At 44.1% G+C, this 19,399-nt stretch overlaps 1 protein-coding gene across 1 annotated transcript; it reads right to left on the reverse strand.

Moving 5' to 3' along the window:
• Positions 1 to 648: 648 nt before the first annotated feature.
• On the reverse strand, positions 649 to 2,154 carry NPPC (natriuretic peptide C). Its single transcript, XM_009646458.2, has 2 exons — positions 2,056 to 2,154; positions 649 to 954 (listed from the first exon to the last, which is right to left on the reverse strand). The coding sequence occupies exons 1-2, from the start codon at positions 2,152 to 2,154 to the stop codon at positions 649 to 651; spliced, it is 405 nt and encodes a 134-aa protein (XP_009644753.2).
• Positions 2,155 to 19,399: the final 17,245 nt, after the last annotated feature.

The raw sequence follows: 19,399 nt of genomic DNA on the forward strand, positions 1-19,399 counted from the left end.
TATTCACAAAGTATTACTCTGCTACAAATAGGCAGTACAGCAATGGTGTATTCTATTGGCCAAGTAATTCAGGGGACGTGGGGTGCAATTTGCTCAGTACATCATGTAGTAGCTGGATTGGTGGAGCCAATGTGAATAAGGGCTGAATATCTCATGAAAAGCAACAGGTCCTTTGAAACCTCAAAGTCAGTCCTGTCAAGAAAGCAGAGGAATAAGTAAAAGAAAGAGAAGTGGACAGGAATTCACGCATGGAAATTAACTGATTTCTTACTGTTCTAGGGCCAGGTTCAGCTCCACTGTTCTGCTTGGAGTTTCTTTGGATTGACACAAGCATCCCTGGGGAGATGGTGAAAACCTCTCTGATCTGGCTTCTGTGACAAGATGAAATGTATGCAGCTGACTTGGAGAAAGGAGCGAAAGCAGGTAAAGCAGAGATGTGGCATTTGCAGGTTTTAAGTATACATCTGCTGATGGTGAATTCTGAGGAGGGTAAAATTAGTAAACCGTGTTTGCAATAGGAGGGTAAAAGTTACTTTAAGGCACCATTTCCTTCAAGTTGAATTAAATCTGCTCTTCTGCATATTTACGCAAGTTATACATGAACACACAGACTGCCCGCCTCTAGCTTTCTCTTACCATAGTAAGTAGTTAGCATCCCAGTCCACTTAGTGACCCAATTCTGTCCAGCTTGACACCAAAACAGCCCCTGGAGAGACCCTTTTTGCTTCTGCCTCGGTATCTACGGGGTAAACTTAGGAGCTCACTGAAGAACCTCTGGACAGCACTGTCACCCATGGACATGCTCTCAGGCTGGTCCCTGGTGTTTCGGGTCCACTGGAATTCAGCATCTTGCTGATCAAAGGCATCTGTTGGGATCATGTCGTCTTGCTCACGGTCCCTCTCTTGTGAGACCAGGGGATGCTCCAGGTCATCATCTAACAGTTTGGACAGACTCTGAAAAAAGGGAAAGGTAGATGGTGGAGAGGGAGGAGAAGAAAAAAAGGAGGGGTTCTGGGAATTCTGTCATTATTTTCGCATAATCCATGCTCAGTACTAAGTTTGGAGAAACTTATTTTGAATGTTTATCAAAAGACGAAATTATGGAAGTATTTCTGAAGCTGATGATGGTTATCTTTAGTTTCTTCTGGCTCACCAAGCTTCTCTGAGCTAACACTGTATGCTCTCTCAAAATGCTCTAAGGCTCTATGCTGTTATTGTATCATACGGTTCTGAGCTGACAAACTGCCAGTTAAGTCTTTCCTGGAGCTGGGGATCTGGGGTATGGGATAACTTCTGAAAGTCAATGAAAGAGTCTTGGAAAAGAGTGAATAAGGAACAAGCAAAAATGATTGATACCTTGGAATCAGAAGAGAAGCAATGCAATGACAGGAGACATGCTGAAATTCGTGCTAGAAGGATTACATATTTCTTTACAGATTGGGACCTTATTTCATGTTTGAGAATACCAGATGCCTAGTCAGGTAGCTGAAATGTGTTTTCCTAATGACTTGGAATTCCTGTGCACACAAATACACACACACACACGCACATATATGCACTTTCTCATGTTCCACCTCTGGGACTCACAAGCAGGGACTGCATTACTGAGCTGAGGAGGAGATCATGCAGGTACAACCCATTAATTCATTTTTCAGCTTAAACCCAGGGCTTCAGGGAGGAGCATGCAGGTGACTGCTCTAGGACTCTAGACTGGAGTCCTTCCAGAAAAATTCCTTTTGCTCCAAAAGTTTATTGCTTCACTCGGTCACAGGATGACCCTAAATCTGCAATCCCCAAATTGACCCCACAGGAAAAAAACATTTTCCTTTCAATTGCCTCATGTGATCAGAAATTTAAATCCAGTAATTGATTACTTTAGTTTCCCTCCATTTAATAACCCTGTGTCTGCATACCTCAGGATTCCTGCTGTCATGATCTCTTTGAGTGTCTCCTACTGCTTTAGCTGGGGTTGGAAGAAACGGAGCTAATCTGAAGTGTCTAAGTCCTAAAGAAGCACCAGCTTCTTTTGGTTCTACTGCGCAGCCCGCCACTTACCTGTAAGCTGGAAATGGGCCTGGCCCTTGCCTGGTTTTCACTGACAATAAGCAGCAGAAGGAATCCAGGGCAAAAAAGAAGTTTCAGGTTCATCTTCATGTTTTGGTGTCTCTGATTCCTCCTCCCCTTGAGTCTCTCCAGTTCAGTGTTGCTCTCTGTCTCCAGCTACCAGCCTTTATATCTTCCTCCAACTCCTCCCAAGTCTACCTTTTGAGTTCCTGCCAGTGCAAGGATTGGTTTGAGGTTCTGATCTGTTTTCATCCTCCCAGGAGGAGGGGAGGAAACAGTTTTCTTTTCTGATGGCGAATAAAAGGAGCATTTTACACTTAGGCAATGCAGCATCATTCTGTTGCTGCGAATCTGAAGGTCTCTGCAGCCTGCTCTCTTGGTGCTACCTGCATATGTCAGTTTGCTTAGCTCAGTGTTCCTTGGGTTGACTGCTAAACCTTTCCTTTCCATCCAGAGAAAAATAATTGTGAGACAAGTGTAAAGTGAGACAGGAAGCAAACTGTATCCACTACACACTCACCTGGTTCTTTTGTCACTGCGAAGTAACAAATCAGAGGGACAGGGGTCTCGTAAACGCCTATGTAAGAACTAAGTGTTATTGCCTAACATAGGAATATGGCATTAGTAACCTATGAGACAAAAGAGTGTGATTTGGGGAAAGGAAATCCACATCCTAAAAACATGACAAGTAAGTTGCGTTAGTTACTGGCTTGAGTGACAGGGAGTGTGGCTGAAACTAGGCTGGCAAGCACAGAAAGCTTCCAAATGGCTTAAGCTGAGAAAGAAGTCCCTCTTCCCCCTGGATCCAGCTTAAAACATTTCCTCTATGAGTTCTTTCTCAGGTTATTGCACCCAATTTGTATTAAGTCTGAAAAGAAGCGCAGCTCTGACGTCTTTCTTGCCACATGTACAGTTACAGGGATATTAAAAAGCTGCAGGATTAGTATGTGTTTGCTGTGTTTTTTGGTTGTGGGGTTTTTTGTGTGTTGTTTTGTGTTTTAATGAATTGAAGCCCCAGCTTCAAATAAAAGGAATTCTGTGAAACGTTAGGGGAAGCAGAAGAAACTGAATCAGTTCTTAGCCAGGGTCTTGGGGGTATTTAAATCACTGCTGTTGGCTAGACTCCCCTCTACTGTAAAAGCACCTGGGAGACGTGTGGGTGCCCTGATGCAGATGTATCTAGACAACCAATTCTCCAACCCCCCCATCTGTTCCAATTAGTTTTTTACTAGGTTCCATACCAAGAAATGGCTCTCTTTCTGGTTTGGGGGCAGTGGGGAAGAGCAGCAATAAAATCTGTTAAGTTGCGTGTTTCGTAGGGGCTTGAAGTTTGGCCCCACTGAAAAATGGAAGTGTTCTTGAGTATGCAATAATAGATTTTGGTCTTTCATTGCATTTTTGCACATGTGTGATGCAGGAAGTTAAAAGCCGTTAAGCTGGATCTGTATGGAGGAAATGGAAATGAAGAACCATCTGGCACTTTCCATCTGATCTTTGAGGTTAACAGTCTTGATGGTACTGAAAGCTGGGAAAAAATAATTCTGTGATGTGCCAGTGCATTTAATGTGTTTTTTTCACCTGCAGATCAGTTTAAGACATAATTGTTTTGTGTCTCTAGAAATGGGTATTCTAAAGAGACAGCTTATAAACATCCCTCTATGATAGAAAGGGAGGTCTGATGTTATTACAGTGCGGGGATTTTTTTGTTGTTGATGTTGATTAAAATCGCATTCGATCTGAATCTTATTAGAAAATGAAATAATCATTTTGGAGGTTTGAGGTGTGTGCTTTGCAGTGTAACAAGACAGTAAGAGAAGGTCAGGGCAGTTTCAGGCTCATCTCTTCTCTGAAAAAGCCTAGGGTTGTTTTGCTGGTTTGATTGGCTTGTCACAAGTCTGCATGTATATGGATAATAAATCTTCCTGACCTCAAGATCTCTGAACTTGTTTTAGGGGACTTCTGAATTGTCTCTCTGGTAACTGTTGGAAATATATACACTAGCACAGTCCTCATCTATGACTATGCTGGTAAAATTAGAATAATTAAGGTTGGAAAGGACTTCTGGAGGTCTGTGGTACAATCTTGGGCTAAAAGCAGAGCCAACTTAGATCAAATTGCTCAGTGCCTTGTCAAGTTAAGTTCTGAAAAATCTTCAAGAAACAATATCTAGTTGAATTTTTCCTTGTTGCAATTCATGTCATTGCCTCTCATACTAATGCGTTGCAGCTGGATACTGTCCATAAGCAGAACAAAGGATTTTCCATCTCCCAAAACAATGGCACTCAATGTGAGTGCATTTCAGAGTGCTGCACAACCTAGACAGTGAGGACAGCTTCAGTCTATTTAGTCAGCAGCTGGGTTCGAATGAGATTTAGTGCAGCAAAAAGAAGTAGTTAGAAATGGAAAGCCATCCAGCAAAAGTCTCTGCTTTATGTTCTGGATCTTCTCAGGGCTCAGAGTGGCATTGAAACTCAGTCTCTGAACATTGACAGCAATTTCAAAAATTGCCATTGGGGTGGTTCAGTTAAGGTAGAGACGTCAAAAACAAAATTCGGTCTATAAGAAAGGAGGAACCCTGAGGACAGTAGAAAATATTTGGGAGACAGGAAATGGCTTTGTACCCATTTCTGAAGTGATTTGAGTGTTCCTTTGTATGACAAATGCTCCATATAGGGTGGAAGGAAGTATCAAAAAGGCAGCAGGTTGGCATGTGTTGATCATCCCAATGGTAAATTGTTACCTAGCTTACTGGGTTATTTCTCCTGTACCAGCAGAGATCTTATTTCTTATTAAAAGGGTAGTGTTAGGGCATACATCCCCAGAGGAATAGTATCTGCTTCCTCTCTACAGGCTGCTGCAAGGAACCCAAGCTCTGAAGTTGATAGCGTGTGGCATGCTTAGATGGGTACCATTAGAGCAGTGCCGCAGTTACTCATTATCCTCCTCCTTCCTAGCTCAGTGACCCCTTTCAGCCTCCCTCTCCTTCCCAAATGCTCAGGCCAGCATTTCCTGGCTCACTGCAGCTGGCTGAAAGGTCAGTGACGTGTTTGTAGCGCTTTCGTCAAAGTAGGATCACCAAGTCCTTGATAGCAGCTGGCACCAGGGCCCCCTCATTATGAGACATTAACATTTAGCTGTGGTATCCAAGCATTTGCCTGGTTGTGCCCCTCTGTTGCCCTCCCGAGTGGTCTAGCGGCTGAGCTGAGGCAGGGTTCAGTGCACAGCATCATCATGTGCCCAGGCTTGGCTGGTAATTACCCAGCTGCAGGTGCTCTGCTTGCTCTTCTGGCACTTTGTTGCCTTCCCCTTGCGTTATGTGCTGACAGCAAGGCCCTGTTGCAGGAGGGGGTGCAGGGAGATCTGCAGCAGTTCTCCCTACAGAAAAGGGACTTAGCACAGAGATTACTGAGCTCCTTTACCTGGTGTAAAGCTGGCACGTACCTGCTGGATCTGCACCAGCACAATCTAGAGGGGAATTTGGTCCCTACCTCATGGATGGCTGGGACAATGTACTGGGAGGAACTCTGATCTCCTAGTGTCTGTGGTAGCCCATCTGTGGGGCTCCACTATCGGGTGAATCAGAAGGAGTTTCCCTTGTGGGCTGGTCATCCAACAGTGGCCCACCACACATTTCCCCTCTTCCTGTCCAACAGCACCTTCTGTGGGACTGTAAAAGCCAGTGAGAGGATAGATTCAGTGCTGTCACCACTCTTCTCTGGGGTCCCAAGAATGCATTTTGCCTTTGCCTGATCTGTTCTGCTCTCACTAATGCTCACTGATGTCTTTGATAGGGGTGGAGAGGGGATATTTTCCTCTGTAGTCCTTTGGGACAAGAAGGGGCCCAGGCCACCTGAGGACAAGGAGGGCAGCAGGCTGGCTTTTAGAAGCAGGTGGTTCTGCAGCATTGGGTCTTGATGGCAAAACTTTAATATTAGGTTTGTCAGGCACATTTATCACATTCTGCTGACGCTAATGAAGCCCAGCAGGGAAGCAGCAGTGAGGGAGGGGATGAAATAGCTGGAGACTGTGCTCAGTGCTAGTCAAATGGCTGTCTCGGTATGGTCTGTGACTCACTGCTGCTTGCTAGGAGAGGAGTTGGGCCCAATTCTGATCTCTGCTGGAGGAGGGGTGGAAACAAAGAATCCATGTGGGACTTCTGTGTCTGGCCTGTAACAGCCAAGATCAGTCTGACTTCTTTCATTATCCCCCAGTGCTGGCACTTGAATGGTATTAGGGAGGGAAGTGCAACATCCACTGATTCATTGGTGGGTGTTTCTGGTCCCCTTTCAATGATTCGTCTCGCAAAGGAGCTTTTTCTTCATGCATGATGGCTTTTTTAGGTTCAGTGGTCCTACTGTGTGGTTTGATGCTAAAGATCCCTGACTTGCTCTGTCCTAGCCTTGCTGATGTTTATAACAATTTTGCTGTAAATTCTTTTGGCATCTAGAGGCAAGCTGATTTTCCCGAGGTACTTTAAGCACACAGAGTCCCACTGCTTGTGGTTCAGCACTCTTCAGCAAATGATATCCTTGGCTCTCAAAGGAAAAAGTGGAGAGGGAATGGATCAATTTATAGATGTAAATAATAGTCATAGAGCAGTGTAAAGCAGATGAAATGTGAAAACTGCTAGAGAGCTGGTATGAAAAACACAGATGGCTTTTACAGGCTGTAGTACTGGAGAAGATTCTCAGATTAATCATGGCAGAATGATGGGAAGAAAGCAGGGGGGTTGTATTAGACAAATGGGAGAAGCAAGTGGGGAATGAAGGTAGGAAAACATTGTAGGATCAGCTGAAATGAAACTGAGGATTTCTGGAGACCCTAGTAAAAAGGATCCTGAAACAAATAGGAAACAAGCTGAAGTGTTTGGCAAAATGGCACAAGGCTTCTGGTCGGTGCCTGGTGAGAGGCAGAGACTTAAAGAAGTAGTCACATTCCATAAATCCTCACCTGAATCTATATTTTTGGCTAAGCTTCATCTCTAGCAAGATGAACAGCGTCTTGCTGCCCAGTTGTTTTGGAAGGTGGGAATGTCTGTGCAGGTAACTTGTAGGTGTTCACACTGTAGCTGAAAACATGGATTAGCTGTGGACGGTTTTAAACCATGTAGGTCTTTACAGTCCCATGGCAGCCAGTCTTGCTTCCCACCAGTCTTTAAGCTGGTCCTCAGAAATTCTTAGGTTGATCTTGCACTAAACTGTTTCAGAATCTGAGTCTTTCATTCTCTGTGTTATATCAGATACTTTTGGTATTTGGACTGAGGACTCATTGGTCTGCATATCATTGCCTTATTATAGAAAGATTGGACTTTCAGTGGGAGCTGGGTTAGGCCTCAGTTTGTAAAATTCTGTGTATAGTGAAGCATACAGCTAATTAGCAGCTGAAAGCAGAAATGTTGCTACATTAGTCTGCAGTTCATAACCTCTGACGGGAAGAAGAAAGAGAACTATTCCTGGGCAGCAGTGGAGATTACATATCCCCAACTGTTTCGAGCTGAGAGATTTCCCCAGCAAAAAAAGGTGGTCATTCCTGTGGGATCCCACCTAGCCTCTTCACTTTGGGTTGGCTGCTTCTGTCATTCATGAGGTGTATGGTGACCTCTTCTGGTGAATAGAGAATACGCCTCCAAGTTCGGTTAGAACAAGTGCTGGTTAAAAAAAGAAAACTGGTCAGACACTGATAGGTTTTGATAAAACAACCACTCTAGTCTTTGATTCAAGAACATGGTACATACAGTATGAGAAAGGGCTGAGCGGCTCTTTTTCAGGCTTGAGACTCTAGTAGCCATGTAAGAATGTGTGAGTGGTTATGTCTTGGGAAGGCACATGGTATGTGTGTGATATCTGAATGTGTGTGCGTGATATTTAAAAGTTTGCATGTATGGCAGAGTGTCAGATGTTCTGGTGGGTGGCTAAGTTTAGATCCACCACTAGATGTGTTTATCTGGATTCTTATAATGGATTTTGCAGAATGTAAGTTTCTGTAAGAAGAGATGGGAGTGGGGAGAGCATTTCTTAAGCATTTTTTTCTGGGGTAACATTTGCCAGGTTTTTCTCTGCAACCTAGCGCATCCTGGAATAACTCAGAACAGTGTCAACAGTGCCCATTGATCTAGAAGGTTTGCTAGCCAAGGAGCCAAATAAAGGGGCAAGAGGTCGCACTATTCCATTGTACCATTTATTGCTGCATGCCATTTGTCAGCATGGAGCATGCAGAAGGAGAAGCCATTTCTAGAAATGGCTAAACAGCTACAGGAATGAAATGGCACCCATCCTAGGAGTTGCTGTGGTTGTTTACTTCCCCTCTCCCTCCCCTAACAGACTGGTGATGAACCTAAGAATAACTTGACTAACTAAAAATGTAGCCATTATATAAAGCCTGTCCTCCACTAAACACTCTGTAGATTTTCTCCAGCCTATGAGAGAGTGGCACTGTGCATAACCTCAATTTTGTATTCCCAGAGCAGGATCCCATTAGTTTTGATACATCTCAAACCTGTGGACTTGCCTTAACTAGGGAGTTGTGCAGGTAGGTCCCCGCTTTTTGAGAACAGGGAGGTAAACTGTCTTGATTTTTGTTTGGCAGAGAATACATGTGTGTATTATTCTTTCTCCTGCTTACATCTGCAGTCCTCTTCATTGATGCTTCTCATCAGTTCAGGCACAATTGGATACTTGCATGTGCCCACGCTTGCTCACTAGGATTAGAAGTCAAATCCTTCGTGTCACAGTGTGGCAAGCAGTTGGTTATGCCAGGGAGACCATCCTAGAAGTCCACAGTGGATGCATGTTAGGCTACGTGTGAACAGGAAGAGAGCTTCTTCCTGCCTCGAGTGGGTGAGCTGCAGTGGGAGGAATGCAGCCTCATCCAGAGCTTAGCTAAGCTGCTCTTTCTTAGTAACTCAGTGTAGCTATGGTGATTCTTATCACCCACTGTTCTTCATTTGATAACCCTTCTTTGTTTTCCCAGAAAATACTCATGGTGTTCGCCAAGCTTCTGGAAATAGCTACGTCCTTTTGTGGTGGAGGATGGCATGGCTGTGGGCCAGAGGGGCAGGATATTTTAGCTGTTGCTTGTCAGCACAGCGAGATGGACGAGTAGCGTTTCAAAAACTAACACTTCTAAAGCTATGATAAGGTGCTCAGGCTACAGCGCTGGAGCCTGTATTCATGCTTGAGATAGACTCCACTGTCAGCGCCACATTCACACCTCCCCTGTCACATTAGGCACCCCATGGTCCTGCCTTTCCCACTAGTCACTTGCTACAAAGCCTCAGCACAGGGGTATCGGGCCCTGTGCCTTCGTCTAGAGTCCCCAGGGGCTGCATTGCTCCATGTGCCCTTGTGGTGACATTGAGGTGGCTAGAGGAAATACTGTGGGTTGGAATAGATTTGTCACCAAGGATTGTCACCCTGAACTTTGGGCTCAGCCACTTCCGCTTGGGATGCACTGTCTAGCCATTGCTGTCTGGACAAAAGAGAAATGGGTGGACTAGCTATATGTCAGGGCTTGCGATGTGAGTTAGGGGATGTACAGTAGAGGGGCTGCATCCTCGTGTGAATGCAAACACCAAATGCGCTGTCTGAAATGACAGACGTTGGGGGAGGGCAGTTAAATCTGCCTGTGGATGCTGAGGAAAGTAATGATTTCACTCCCAAGTTACTTATAGTCCCCCTCTCTCCATAAAAGTTAATTTTGAGTCAAACATTTAGTGGCTCTGGGCCGGACAGAATTATTCTGGAATTACAGGATTTCATTTAATTAATTTACAGGGACAAAAGACAGTTGCATTAAGCAACTGAATGCTGCTAGAAAGCTAAATCCTTGGGGCTGTGCCAATGGGTAAAAGAATCATTCCTCTAACCAAAATAGTTTAATCACTGCAAAAAAAGAGTTTAAACTTAGCTTCAGGATGAGGACAATATGGAGTTCAAAGGTTTCCTCCTACATGTGTGGTGTCAGCTTCAGCTGACAAAAGAGTGCTCCTTGTAAAGGCAAGTTTTATCGTACCCACACTTCCAATGGGCTTATATGGACAGGGAAATGAACAGGATTTTTCACCAAGCTGAAGAGGTCCTCTGTTCACTAAGCGATTGGAGAGTTAAGGTTATTACTTAATATAACTGTCAACCAGATTGAGAGTCGATGAGACTGGTCACTGTTGATCAGCTGGATGGATACAGCTTCAGTTCTCTCTCCCTTAGGTGTTTCAGTCCAGGCATTGAAGGATTTTCAACCTATATAGGGCTAAGTTCTTTACTCTCGTAAATAATACATAGGGAAGGTTTTGGCCATTTGCACAAATAAAAAAAATTGGCTTACAGCTCCACGCGTGCACAGACAGCATTGTGTGTGCAAGTCAGCAAACAGCATTTTTACACAGTTTGCTTGCACCCGGTGGAGCAGTCAGGCTTGAGCAGCAGCTGCACATGGAGGGGTTGTGCAGTGTGTCTGTGCATGCCTGATAGGCTGTAGGGCTTGCTTTCCTGTCAGTGATTTAGCGCTGTGACCTGTTAAAAGGGGGCCCTAGATGCCACCTTTAAGCCTGAATCTTAACACCCTGGTTACATTGCTGTGCCCCACTGCAGTGAGTAGGATGTCCAAGAGTAAGTTTGACTCGTGTCTATCTGAACTTCCTGATCTGGGAGCAATTTCTTCTGCCTATCCACTCACTCTCTCCCCCAAGACTGGTCTCTGTCTGCTCTGCTTCAAAAGCTGGATGGGAAAGCTATGCAATAGTAAGCAGTAATGGACAGGTAGGGTAAGAATACAGCCACACGATCTGAGTTGGACACATTACGAGTCCTTTTTACAGTAAAAGGCTTTCTGAAACATGGGAGAACCCTCCAAAGGGTCTTCATTTGAGCACTCAAAACCCATCTTGTGAAAAGATGTCTATGCTGTAAACCCTTGACCGTTTATGTATTGTGTTTATTTAAAACCAACACACTGGTATGGCTCCTCTTTGCACAGCTGATAGATGTCACAAAACTTGGGAGGCAGAGAATGCTTTCAGCGTCCCTTGCCCACTGGAGATTCTTCACATAACTTCTGCATTGTTTGACCAAGAGGATTTGTTTTACCATGTCACCTCCCCGAGGATAACAGCACATTTTTTGCCTAGTGTTGAAGTGTGAAGACCATTGTAAGCCATGACATCATATCTCAGGCCAGAGCAGATCAGGAAATGATGGCCTAAAATATTGGCCATGGGAAAAATGGGTGGAGGAGAGAAGGGATATGATACAGCAACATTCTTTAGCCTAGATAGGTCAGATGCACCTGACAAGTGTAATAGGACTGGGAGATCTTTGACACTTTAGCACATGATGATATTTTTGTGCAGAGACATGGCTTGTGAGAGGCAGAGGTGAACTAGGGTGCCAATCCATTAGATGACATGCTAATAAATCAGAGCTGCCCTTAGACAGTGAGGAATAAAGGTGATATGGGCCTGAACAGCTAGACTGCTCCAAGTCTGATCTTTCTTTAACTCTAGAAGGCTTAAAATTAATTCTGGATCCCAATCTCTAACCACGGGTAGAACAACAATTCCCTACAGACACATCAAAACTACCAGTGTGGAAAGACAAATATGTATATTAATGGCTATGGCTGTTTTGGGGGGGTGGAAGGGAAGGAAGGTGGTAATAGGAGAAAACCAGCAATCTGCATTTTCTAGAAAATTAAATTGTTTTCGCAAAAAGAAATAAGTATTGGTTCTAAGGTCTTGCTCAGTGGGTTACAAAGCTGAAGGCTTGTTTTGGTCCAAGGTTCCAACAGCTGTGGGGCTTATCACTGAAGTCAGAGCCAAGACAAACCTTCAGGCTGGGCCATGCCAGTCTCATTTTGCCCACAGCACAGGAAGCCTTCATTAAAGTCCAAACAGACCTGACTCGCAGACAGATCTCATGCTGTCTTGCTGCTGGTTTTGTAAATAATCTGCTCTCCAAATTGCTAGGCACGTTTCTCTCTCTCTGTAGTTCTCTCTCCTTGTTTCCTTGTGTCAAGCAATGAGAGAAGGATGATTTAGACTAAGACTTAGCTGCTTTTGGATCTTATATTCTGTGATTGTATGGAACGCAGGATTGGCCAGTGATTAAAGTATTGCTTTGTGAAGTGGAAACATGCATCACTTCTATGGTCTTGTCTGCAGTCTAAGCAACTGTTTGCGTTTCCTCCCTGCACGAAGTGTGTATGATGCTCCCCTGTTTCATGTGGGTGTTATGAAACTAGGTTGTTGTCTGTGCAGCTTTGCAGTTGTAGAGGCAAGAATGAGTGTGAGCTTTTGCAGATATGCAGTAATTGCCTGATGACCAGAAAGCTTCTGCTGGAGGAGAAAGGCTGCATTTAAAACTTCTATACCTCCTAACTGTAACACTGTGTGGCTTTCCAGAGCTATTTTTTGCACATCTCTAATCATTACAGTACTGCACTTTAAACCTCAAACCAGATCCCTACTTATACAGGTCTGAGAGCTTGATTTGGTACCCCTTAACTTAGCTTCAAAGCAAGTACTTTCATTGAGACAACAAAATGTCCCGTCCCTCCAGGCTGAGCTTCTAGGCCCAGTGCCCGCTGATTTGTTCCCTAATGATCTTGCCAGCTTGAGGCTGCTAAGCACAAGTGTTGGCGAGCCATGTGTGGAAGGCAGAAAGTTCAGAAGGCAGGAATTCCTGGAGCAGCAAGAGGAGAGGGGCATGACAGGAAGAGGGGACTGATACTTCACTGAAGAGCCCATCACAAATAGTGCAAGAATAACAGTTCTCTGTCATAGCTACAGATTCCCTTATCTGGGAGAGTTAAGCGGTGGAGCCTATCGACACTTCTGCCTCGCGCCCTGCTCTGCACTCAGCCGCCTGCAGATACAGAGTGGCTTGAACAAGTTCCAGTGCTCGCTCCCGGAGCTTCCCAGGACCCCACAGCACGGCACAGTGCAGCACCGTTGGGCAGCCAGGTGACATCACTGCCAGCACCCATGTAGGCGCTTCCTGTGTCACATTCCCAACTGAAGAGCCTCTTGCCAAATCCTTATCGTTCTACACAGTCTTTTTAGGAACAAATGGTCTAATTTTAGCCTGACTGTCACAAACACCTTCCTGAAATAGAATCTGACTCTCTCCTGCCTTGTGCGTGTTCTTGAGAGTTTAAAAACAAAATCCCTAGTCCTTAGGGGACAGCTAAGGCCTCTGTTGGCCTAAATTTGGGCAGTAAGAAATACTGAGCAGTGCAGAAAGACTAAGCTGTCACTGTTAGACCCACACTGAGCTGAGCAAGGATGGGGATGTTCCAGAGAGGCAGAAACTCAGGTGATGGCACATCACAGTTGTATGGATCTGGTCCAATCTGGAGGAGTTGTTCTGTATTTCAAGAACTTTGCAATAAAAGAAGTTGTTTTCTGGACTGGCTGCAGCCAGATATGACATTTAGAAGTATAGCAAATGGACTTACTTAGTGCCCTTTGTGGTTTGCATAGGACAATTGTTCTAATCGCCATCCTTCCCTTTGGGGGCCTAACTAGATGAGCACCTGCCTAGGAGTCAATAAAAGTGTGGTTCTGATCCCATAGCAAAATCGGTTCATATCTGTCTGTGCTGTCCTTGAAGGGCATGTGCAACAGTGACCTGCTCTGAAAACAAATAAAAAGCACTTATAGAAGAATTAGGAATTACTGTGCGATGAGGACAAGGAGCACAAACTTCACAAAATCACTGGGCTTTTGTGCTCCTGCCTTTTACTGTTTCCATGAGCTTGAATATGCAAGCTCTTGTACTGAAGGATCAACACAAGCCTGAGCTGCTGTTTTTAATTAGCAGAGAGTAAAAAGCCACCTCTTTAAAGAACTCTCTAAATAGGAAAGGAAAAAAAATGTTTTCAGGCAGCTGTTGTCTTTATGTTGCTCTCCTGGGAGTGACATGCACACCCCTTATGTTCCTTTAGACCTGCTAATTAAGCAGCTACACGTATCTGCAGGTCAGCTGATCAGCTAACGGACTCCCTGCAGTCTCCAATGCACCATGTCCTGAAGGATAAATAGGAAAAAGCAAAAAACCCTTGGGGATCCAACTGGATCCCAGGCTGACTTGTCCATGGGGCCTTTTCTGAGCAGTACTGAAAGCAGGCACATGAGACAAAAACCAATAGCCCCCAAGGTTGTTGCCTTGGTGTTTGCCAGGGTCATTGGGTGTATGGCCTTGCCTCTGCAGGGTGTGAGACTATTAACCAGGGGAGCTTCCCAGCTTGCCATCATTCAGCTGAGGCCTAAAAATACTGTTGGCTCACATAAGATGAGTGCAAAGTGGCTGGTGCTACTGAACACTCTAAAGGCCAAACACCTGGAACCTGGCTCCAGCTGGGCTTTAATGGGTGAGAACAAAAGTGGCAGTAGGGCTTCATGCAGGAGCTGGGAGTATGCCAGCACATTAATGGAAGGACAGAAGGGACTTGCAGGGACAGAAGGGACTTGCAGGAGAACTTCTCCATTCTGGGTGAGCACCTGAATTATCCCAGCTACTGCACAGTTGGGGATAGCTTTTGCTCTCTTTCTTTAGCAGTATCATCCAGGACCTTTGAAATGTCACTGGCAAGAACTTTGTCAAACTGATTAATTTCAATGAACTATTTTTGTTTCTAGCTTCCCACCACCCTCTCATTTTGACACGTCTTAATAGCAAACTTCCTAACACCCTGAAAAGCAGTGCAGAGCCCACAGGTTTGGTAACTTACTGGAGGTCACTGAACAAATTGTTAGCAGAGTCAAGTGCTCAGCCTTGATTCTTTGGCTTCCACTTCTGCATCTGGGCCATAAAGATCATCCCAACTGTCCTGGAATCTGTGGGACTAGGGAAGAGCCATTACCAGAGTGGGTTTGGAAATCAGGACCAGCTGGAAGCTGACAAATAGTACAAGGTATGTGCTCTTGTCTACTTCATCTTATTAATCTGCCTCCCTTTTTACCTGCTCTCTGGTTTCAAGAGCATGTTGCCATTTAATGCCTTGTCTTGAAAGACTTGTTTTGCCCCTGTAGCTTCTCTGTCCTTCTCCATCTCAAGAGGAAAATGCTGTGTCAACTCAATGACATTCCTTTCTTCTTCTTTTGCTGTTCGTGACAAAGTGTCTGTGGGACAAGAGTCCATCTTTCCTTGGCAGCCCAAAAGGATGCTTAAAGGACTGTGACTGCACCATTTATCAGGCAGGCCTCTAATGACACCTGGCGTTCAATCTAGGGAAATGCTGATTATTGTACTGCCCTGCTCCGGCCTTGTGAGAATTCAAATGTGGCTGAAGGGGGAAGCAGAAATTCTTGTTTCTAGATCTGCTGAGGGGACTGGGACAACTTATTTTCCAGGTTCTGCATCCCATGTAACTCAGCAGTATGACTGATGCATGATGGCTAAATTAATCTATATGATCTTTATGGAAATGAGGTGTTACCTTTAAGTGATACTCAGGGAAGGCTACGGAGAAACTAACTTCATGTCAAACTCAAAAATGGAAACTGTTTTTATCCTGACAGGATTTGTCTAGTCGAAGGTATATGTCTGTGCCTTTGACTAGGTTGAAATCCATTACCCCATCATAGAGTAATCTTGAGTCTTTGTGTTAGTCTGATCCAGACCCAGGTTTTCAGTCCAGAAAATGTTTCATTTTACCAAAAGTCAGCCATCCAGGTACAGCCTCAGCCTTCATCCACTTCAAGCCTTGTGTATGTTAGGCATAGATAAAAATCTTTGGAAACCAAGCCACCATATCAAAGCATCAGTAATATGCATAGAAAGCAGCTCATCACTTCCTCCTTCTTCTCTGGAGAGGGATTGTTCAGAGTTGAACCAAAGCATTTTTCGTTAATAAACACTAATTGCTGTCTATCATCAAGCACACAGGGCCATTTTCTACTATTTTCTAAATTAAAAATCCACACTGAAGCCTCTGAAGAGACGAAGATCAGAACAGGCTCAATTTTCCATGCAAATAATTTGCCTCTGATCTTGACCCAGGATTTTCATAATAATTAGAGACAGCGTGGGGCTCCTGTGGCTCTGAACTGCCCTGTGGTACCCAGCTGTCCCTCTCCTTCTCCCTGGTGGTGTTCCTTTCATGCCTGCTTGTGAGGGGATATGTGCACCTGAGACCTTTTCCTTCACTGACTTGAAAGTCATGGCTGTTCAACACCATTTATCTCTGTCCCCCCTTTCCTAGTTTGTTTTTTTTTTTTCCCACATTTGATCCCATTTGCTGAGTACTGACAGGAACCAGATGAAAGGATTCCAGCCTTTCAGTATCTGTACTGGGCATCAGCCTGGATTTATCTATGTGATTGTGCATTTGTTTAACACTGTGTGAGCATGCCTGTGCAGCTTCCACACATCTCAATACCATCATAAAACATTTAAAAAAATGCAACACACCACCATCCCCTTGGACTCAAGAGTGACTTTAAAAAGAGTTTGGGTTTTTTTAAGTGTTTGATTTGTATTCCTCATGACTTTCTGTGATGCTGCTTGCTGTAATATGATTTACATTTGTTTTCTTTGGTGTGAAAGTATCAGAGCAACCTACCAGCTACCCTAATGGGAAAATCTTAACCACATGCTTGCAGATATCTTTTAACAGAAATGAAACTGTATTTGCAACCATGTAAATATTCCAGGTAGAAAAGTTTTGAGATCTGGAAAGGTGGGAAGGGAACTTGTGTCTGAGATGGGCAAAATTTCTTGTTAGGTTTTTATACGTTGTGAGACTGGAGTGACCATTGTGATGACTGAAGCAAAATCCTGTGCGAGTTGAACCACTGAATTTGCTTGAAATAATTCTTGCTTGAACTGGTGAATATATTTTCTTAGAACAACACCTGATCTTGATTCATGAGACATTACTGATAGAGTTAGTTCTGTGGTTCATTCTTTTTCATGTAGAAACGTGCATATTACATTTATCATGAATATTTCAGTGTCCAATTTTAGCTGGCTTATCTGCAAGATCGAATCATTCTTTAACTGACCTTCAGAGACCCCCAGCCCTTGAGAGCAAGTTGATCTCATCACCTCAGGCTAAGCTTGCTTTGCGTACAGCCACACAGACACTCCTGCAGTGACTTTCTCTGAGCTGACTGAAAGGAGAAGCTCTTGGCTTGCATTCTGTAAGGAGACAACTTATATGAGGTTTTTCAGTTGTTCTTATTAGCCAAGTGAATGACAAAGTGATACCCCAACCAGCTTCCTTTGAAGTTCATAAAGCTACTTTTATTTTAGAAAGAAAGAAAGAAAAAAAAAGACCATTGCAGCTTTCCAAGCTTGACTTCCCCTTAAATACATAGCTTTTATTTTTTATTGCCTTTTGCAACCATTAAGTACAGCCTTGCTTCCTTTTAAAAAGAACTTTAATCTGCTACGATCTTTCTTTTATGCAGTAGTAATGTTCTACATGAACCTGTTGATTGGGAAAGAAGACAGGCCAAACCCTCTCCCCCACACTTGTGCTTCTGCTCCCATCAGAATGGTTCCTCCACTCTGGAATTGCTCAAAGAAGGTGGCTAGCAGGGTAGGGTTATGTGTAGCTCACTTACAAATAAATTGAACTCTAAGAGAGTTACTAATTGTCAATGTCAGGAAGTAATTCAGTTTGCTTTGTTTTCTCCAACTCATACATAGATGAGGAATTTACTATGCTCTGCTCATCACTGCAGGACACATCATTTTCTCCAACAAGGAAAGAAAAGCAAATTATAATTTGATGGGAGAAATAGCTTGTCCTTCTAATGTCTTCCATAGAGTTAGCCTGCGTCTGTGTCTCGCCATTTACTCCCTTGGTGATTGGATAAGGGAAAAAATACACATGTGGAGAGGAGATTCCTCTGTAGTGGAGAAGAGCTGGAAAGACAAAGTGCTGCAGAGCCTTAATAGTAGTAATTTAAAATTCTTCTCACTTCATTTGTATCTCTGAAACAATGATCAAAAAGGATTATTTACCTGTCCCCTCCTCCATCAGGGTCTCACTACTCCCTCTTATACTATCTACAGCTATACATGCCTTGCAAGCAATAGTTTACTGAAGAGATGTATGGGTTAGCTTGAAATAAGCTGGCTCAGGTTCTGAAAGTGTCCTCACTATGTCTGGACTGGGATGGTTACATTCTGTGTCGCCTACATGTATAAATCTAGAATAACTTTACTGGAGTGAAAGGAGTCACGTTGCTGTATATCTTTTATTTGTGCTCCTGATGGAACTCCACCTGCACTTTTGTAGCCTGTTTAGAGACACTTTTCTCAATTTCTGTTGGTGTTTTAGTCTCCTGAGTAAACATATTAGTTAAAAATGTGAATTATGGCTAAGAACAAAAAGAGAATGTTACTTAAAAGAAATGTGTGTGCCTGGAGCAGTCCAGTCACTTCCTATCCTGTCATACCTCATCTACAAAACCCGGGAGAAACTCATTTTTCCACATTGCTTTCATAACGTGGTCTCCAAGCTGTGCCCTGTGTTCTAAACTGGCACCTTTGTCACCTTTGCCCAAAGCAGGCGAGCCCAATGAAGTGAGGTTCTCCTGGAGGCTCTGCTGGGAGCTTTGATGAAAACCATTACTCTGCTTCTGGCTCACGCCACAGGTGGCACTCTCAGGGCTCCAGGCTGGTCTGGAACTCCCTTCAGTGTGACTGTCAGGGTTCAGCTCGTCCCAGGGCATCGCAGGCTCAGCCAGTGCTGCTCCCACAGTGTCTGCACTACGCTGTTGAGAGAGAGGAACGCACGTCAGAGCTTGTGTTTGCACACAGCAGAGCCCTCTACTCAGAGGACAAAGATGTAAGTTCTGCATGTCTTAGCCCATAGTGAATGGCTCATTATCTAGGAAGTCTCACCCTGCTAAATGTTCATTTCCTTACTTGTTGGACAGATCCCTGGCTACTTTCCATCTTCTTTTTCTTGGAGATTGCTGGATTCCAGTGACACACTAGGCTGTCATTTTGGACACTGTAGTTCTTGTTACCGAGAAGCCAGTAGGTTTTCATTTTCCCTTTGCCCTGGGACAAGAAAAAGGAGAGAGCAGAAACAGCTATTTTCATGGGATATAAAGCAGAGCAGAGAATCGCTATGGCCAGGGCTACTACCTGTACTGCATTTGTTCTCTCTCCTTCTCTCATAAGTGGCTGCTCTTTTGGGAAGGAATTGTAATGGATATGCAGTTTGGGTGCTAATAATTCATTCAGTTCAGAAAAAGGCCTTGCTGGTCACTGGCAGTATTGCTAAGGGTTTAAAATCAGCCTTATACCCATGTGTCTTTGTAACTGAGTCCTCATGCTTTCACCCATATTCATGTGGTTCCACACGGGTGCAGACATAG

Source organism: Egretta garzetta, unplaced genomic scaffold, assembly GCF_000687185.1.
Source record: "Egretta garzetta isolate BGI_Z169 unplaced genomic scaffold, ASM68718v1 scaffold69, whole genome shotgun sequence".
In the NCBI taxonomy this organism is placed as follows: domain Eukaryota; kingdom Metazoa; phylum Chordata; class Aves; order Pelecaniformes; family Ardeidae; genus Egretta; species Egretta garzetta.

What these genes read in the sequence shown, in the direction of transcription:
- NPPC (XM_009646458.2), bottom strand. Translation starts at nt 2,154, where the DNA reads ATGAAGATGAACCTGAAACTTCTTTTTTGCCCTGGATTCCTTCTGCTG. An exon ending in GGCCCATTTCCAGCTTACAG is followed by an intron (nt 955 to 2,055) that starts GTAAGTGGCGGG and finishes CCCTTTTTTCAG; the next exon opens with AGTCTGTCCAAACTGTTAGA.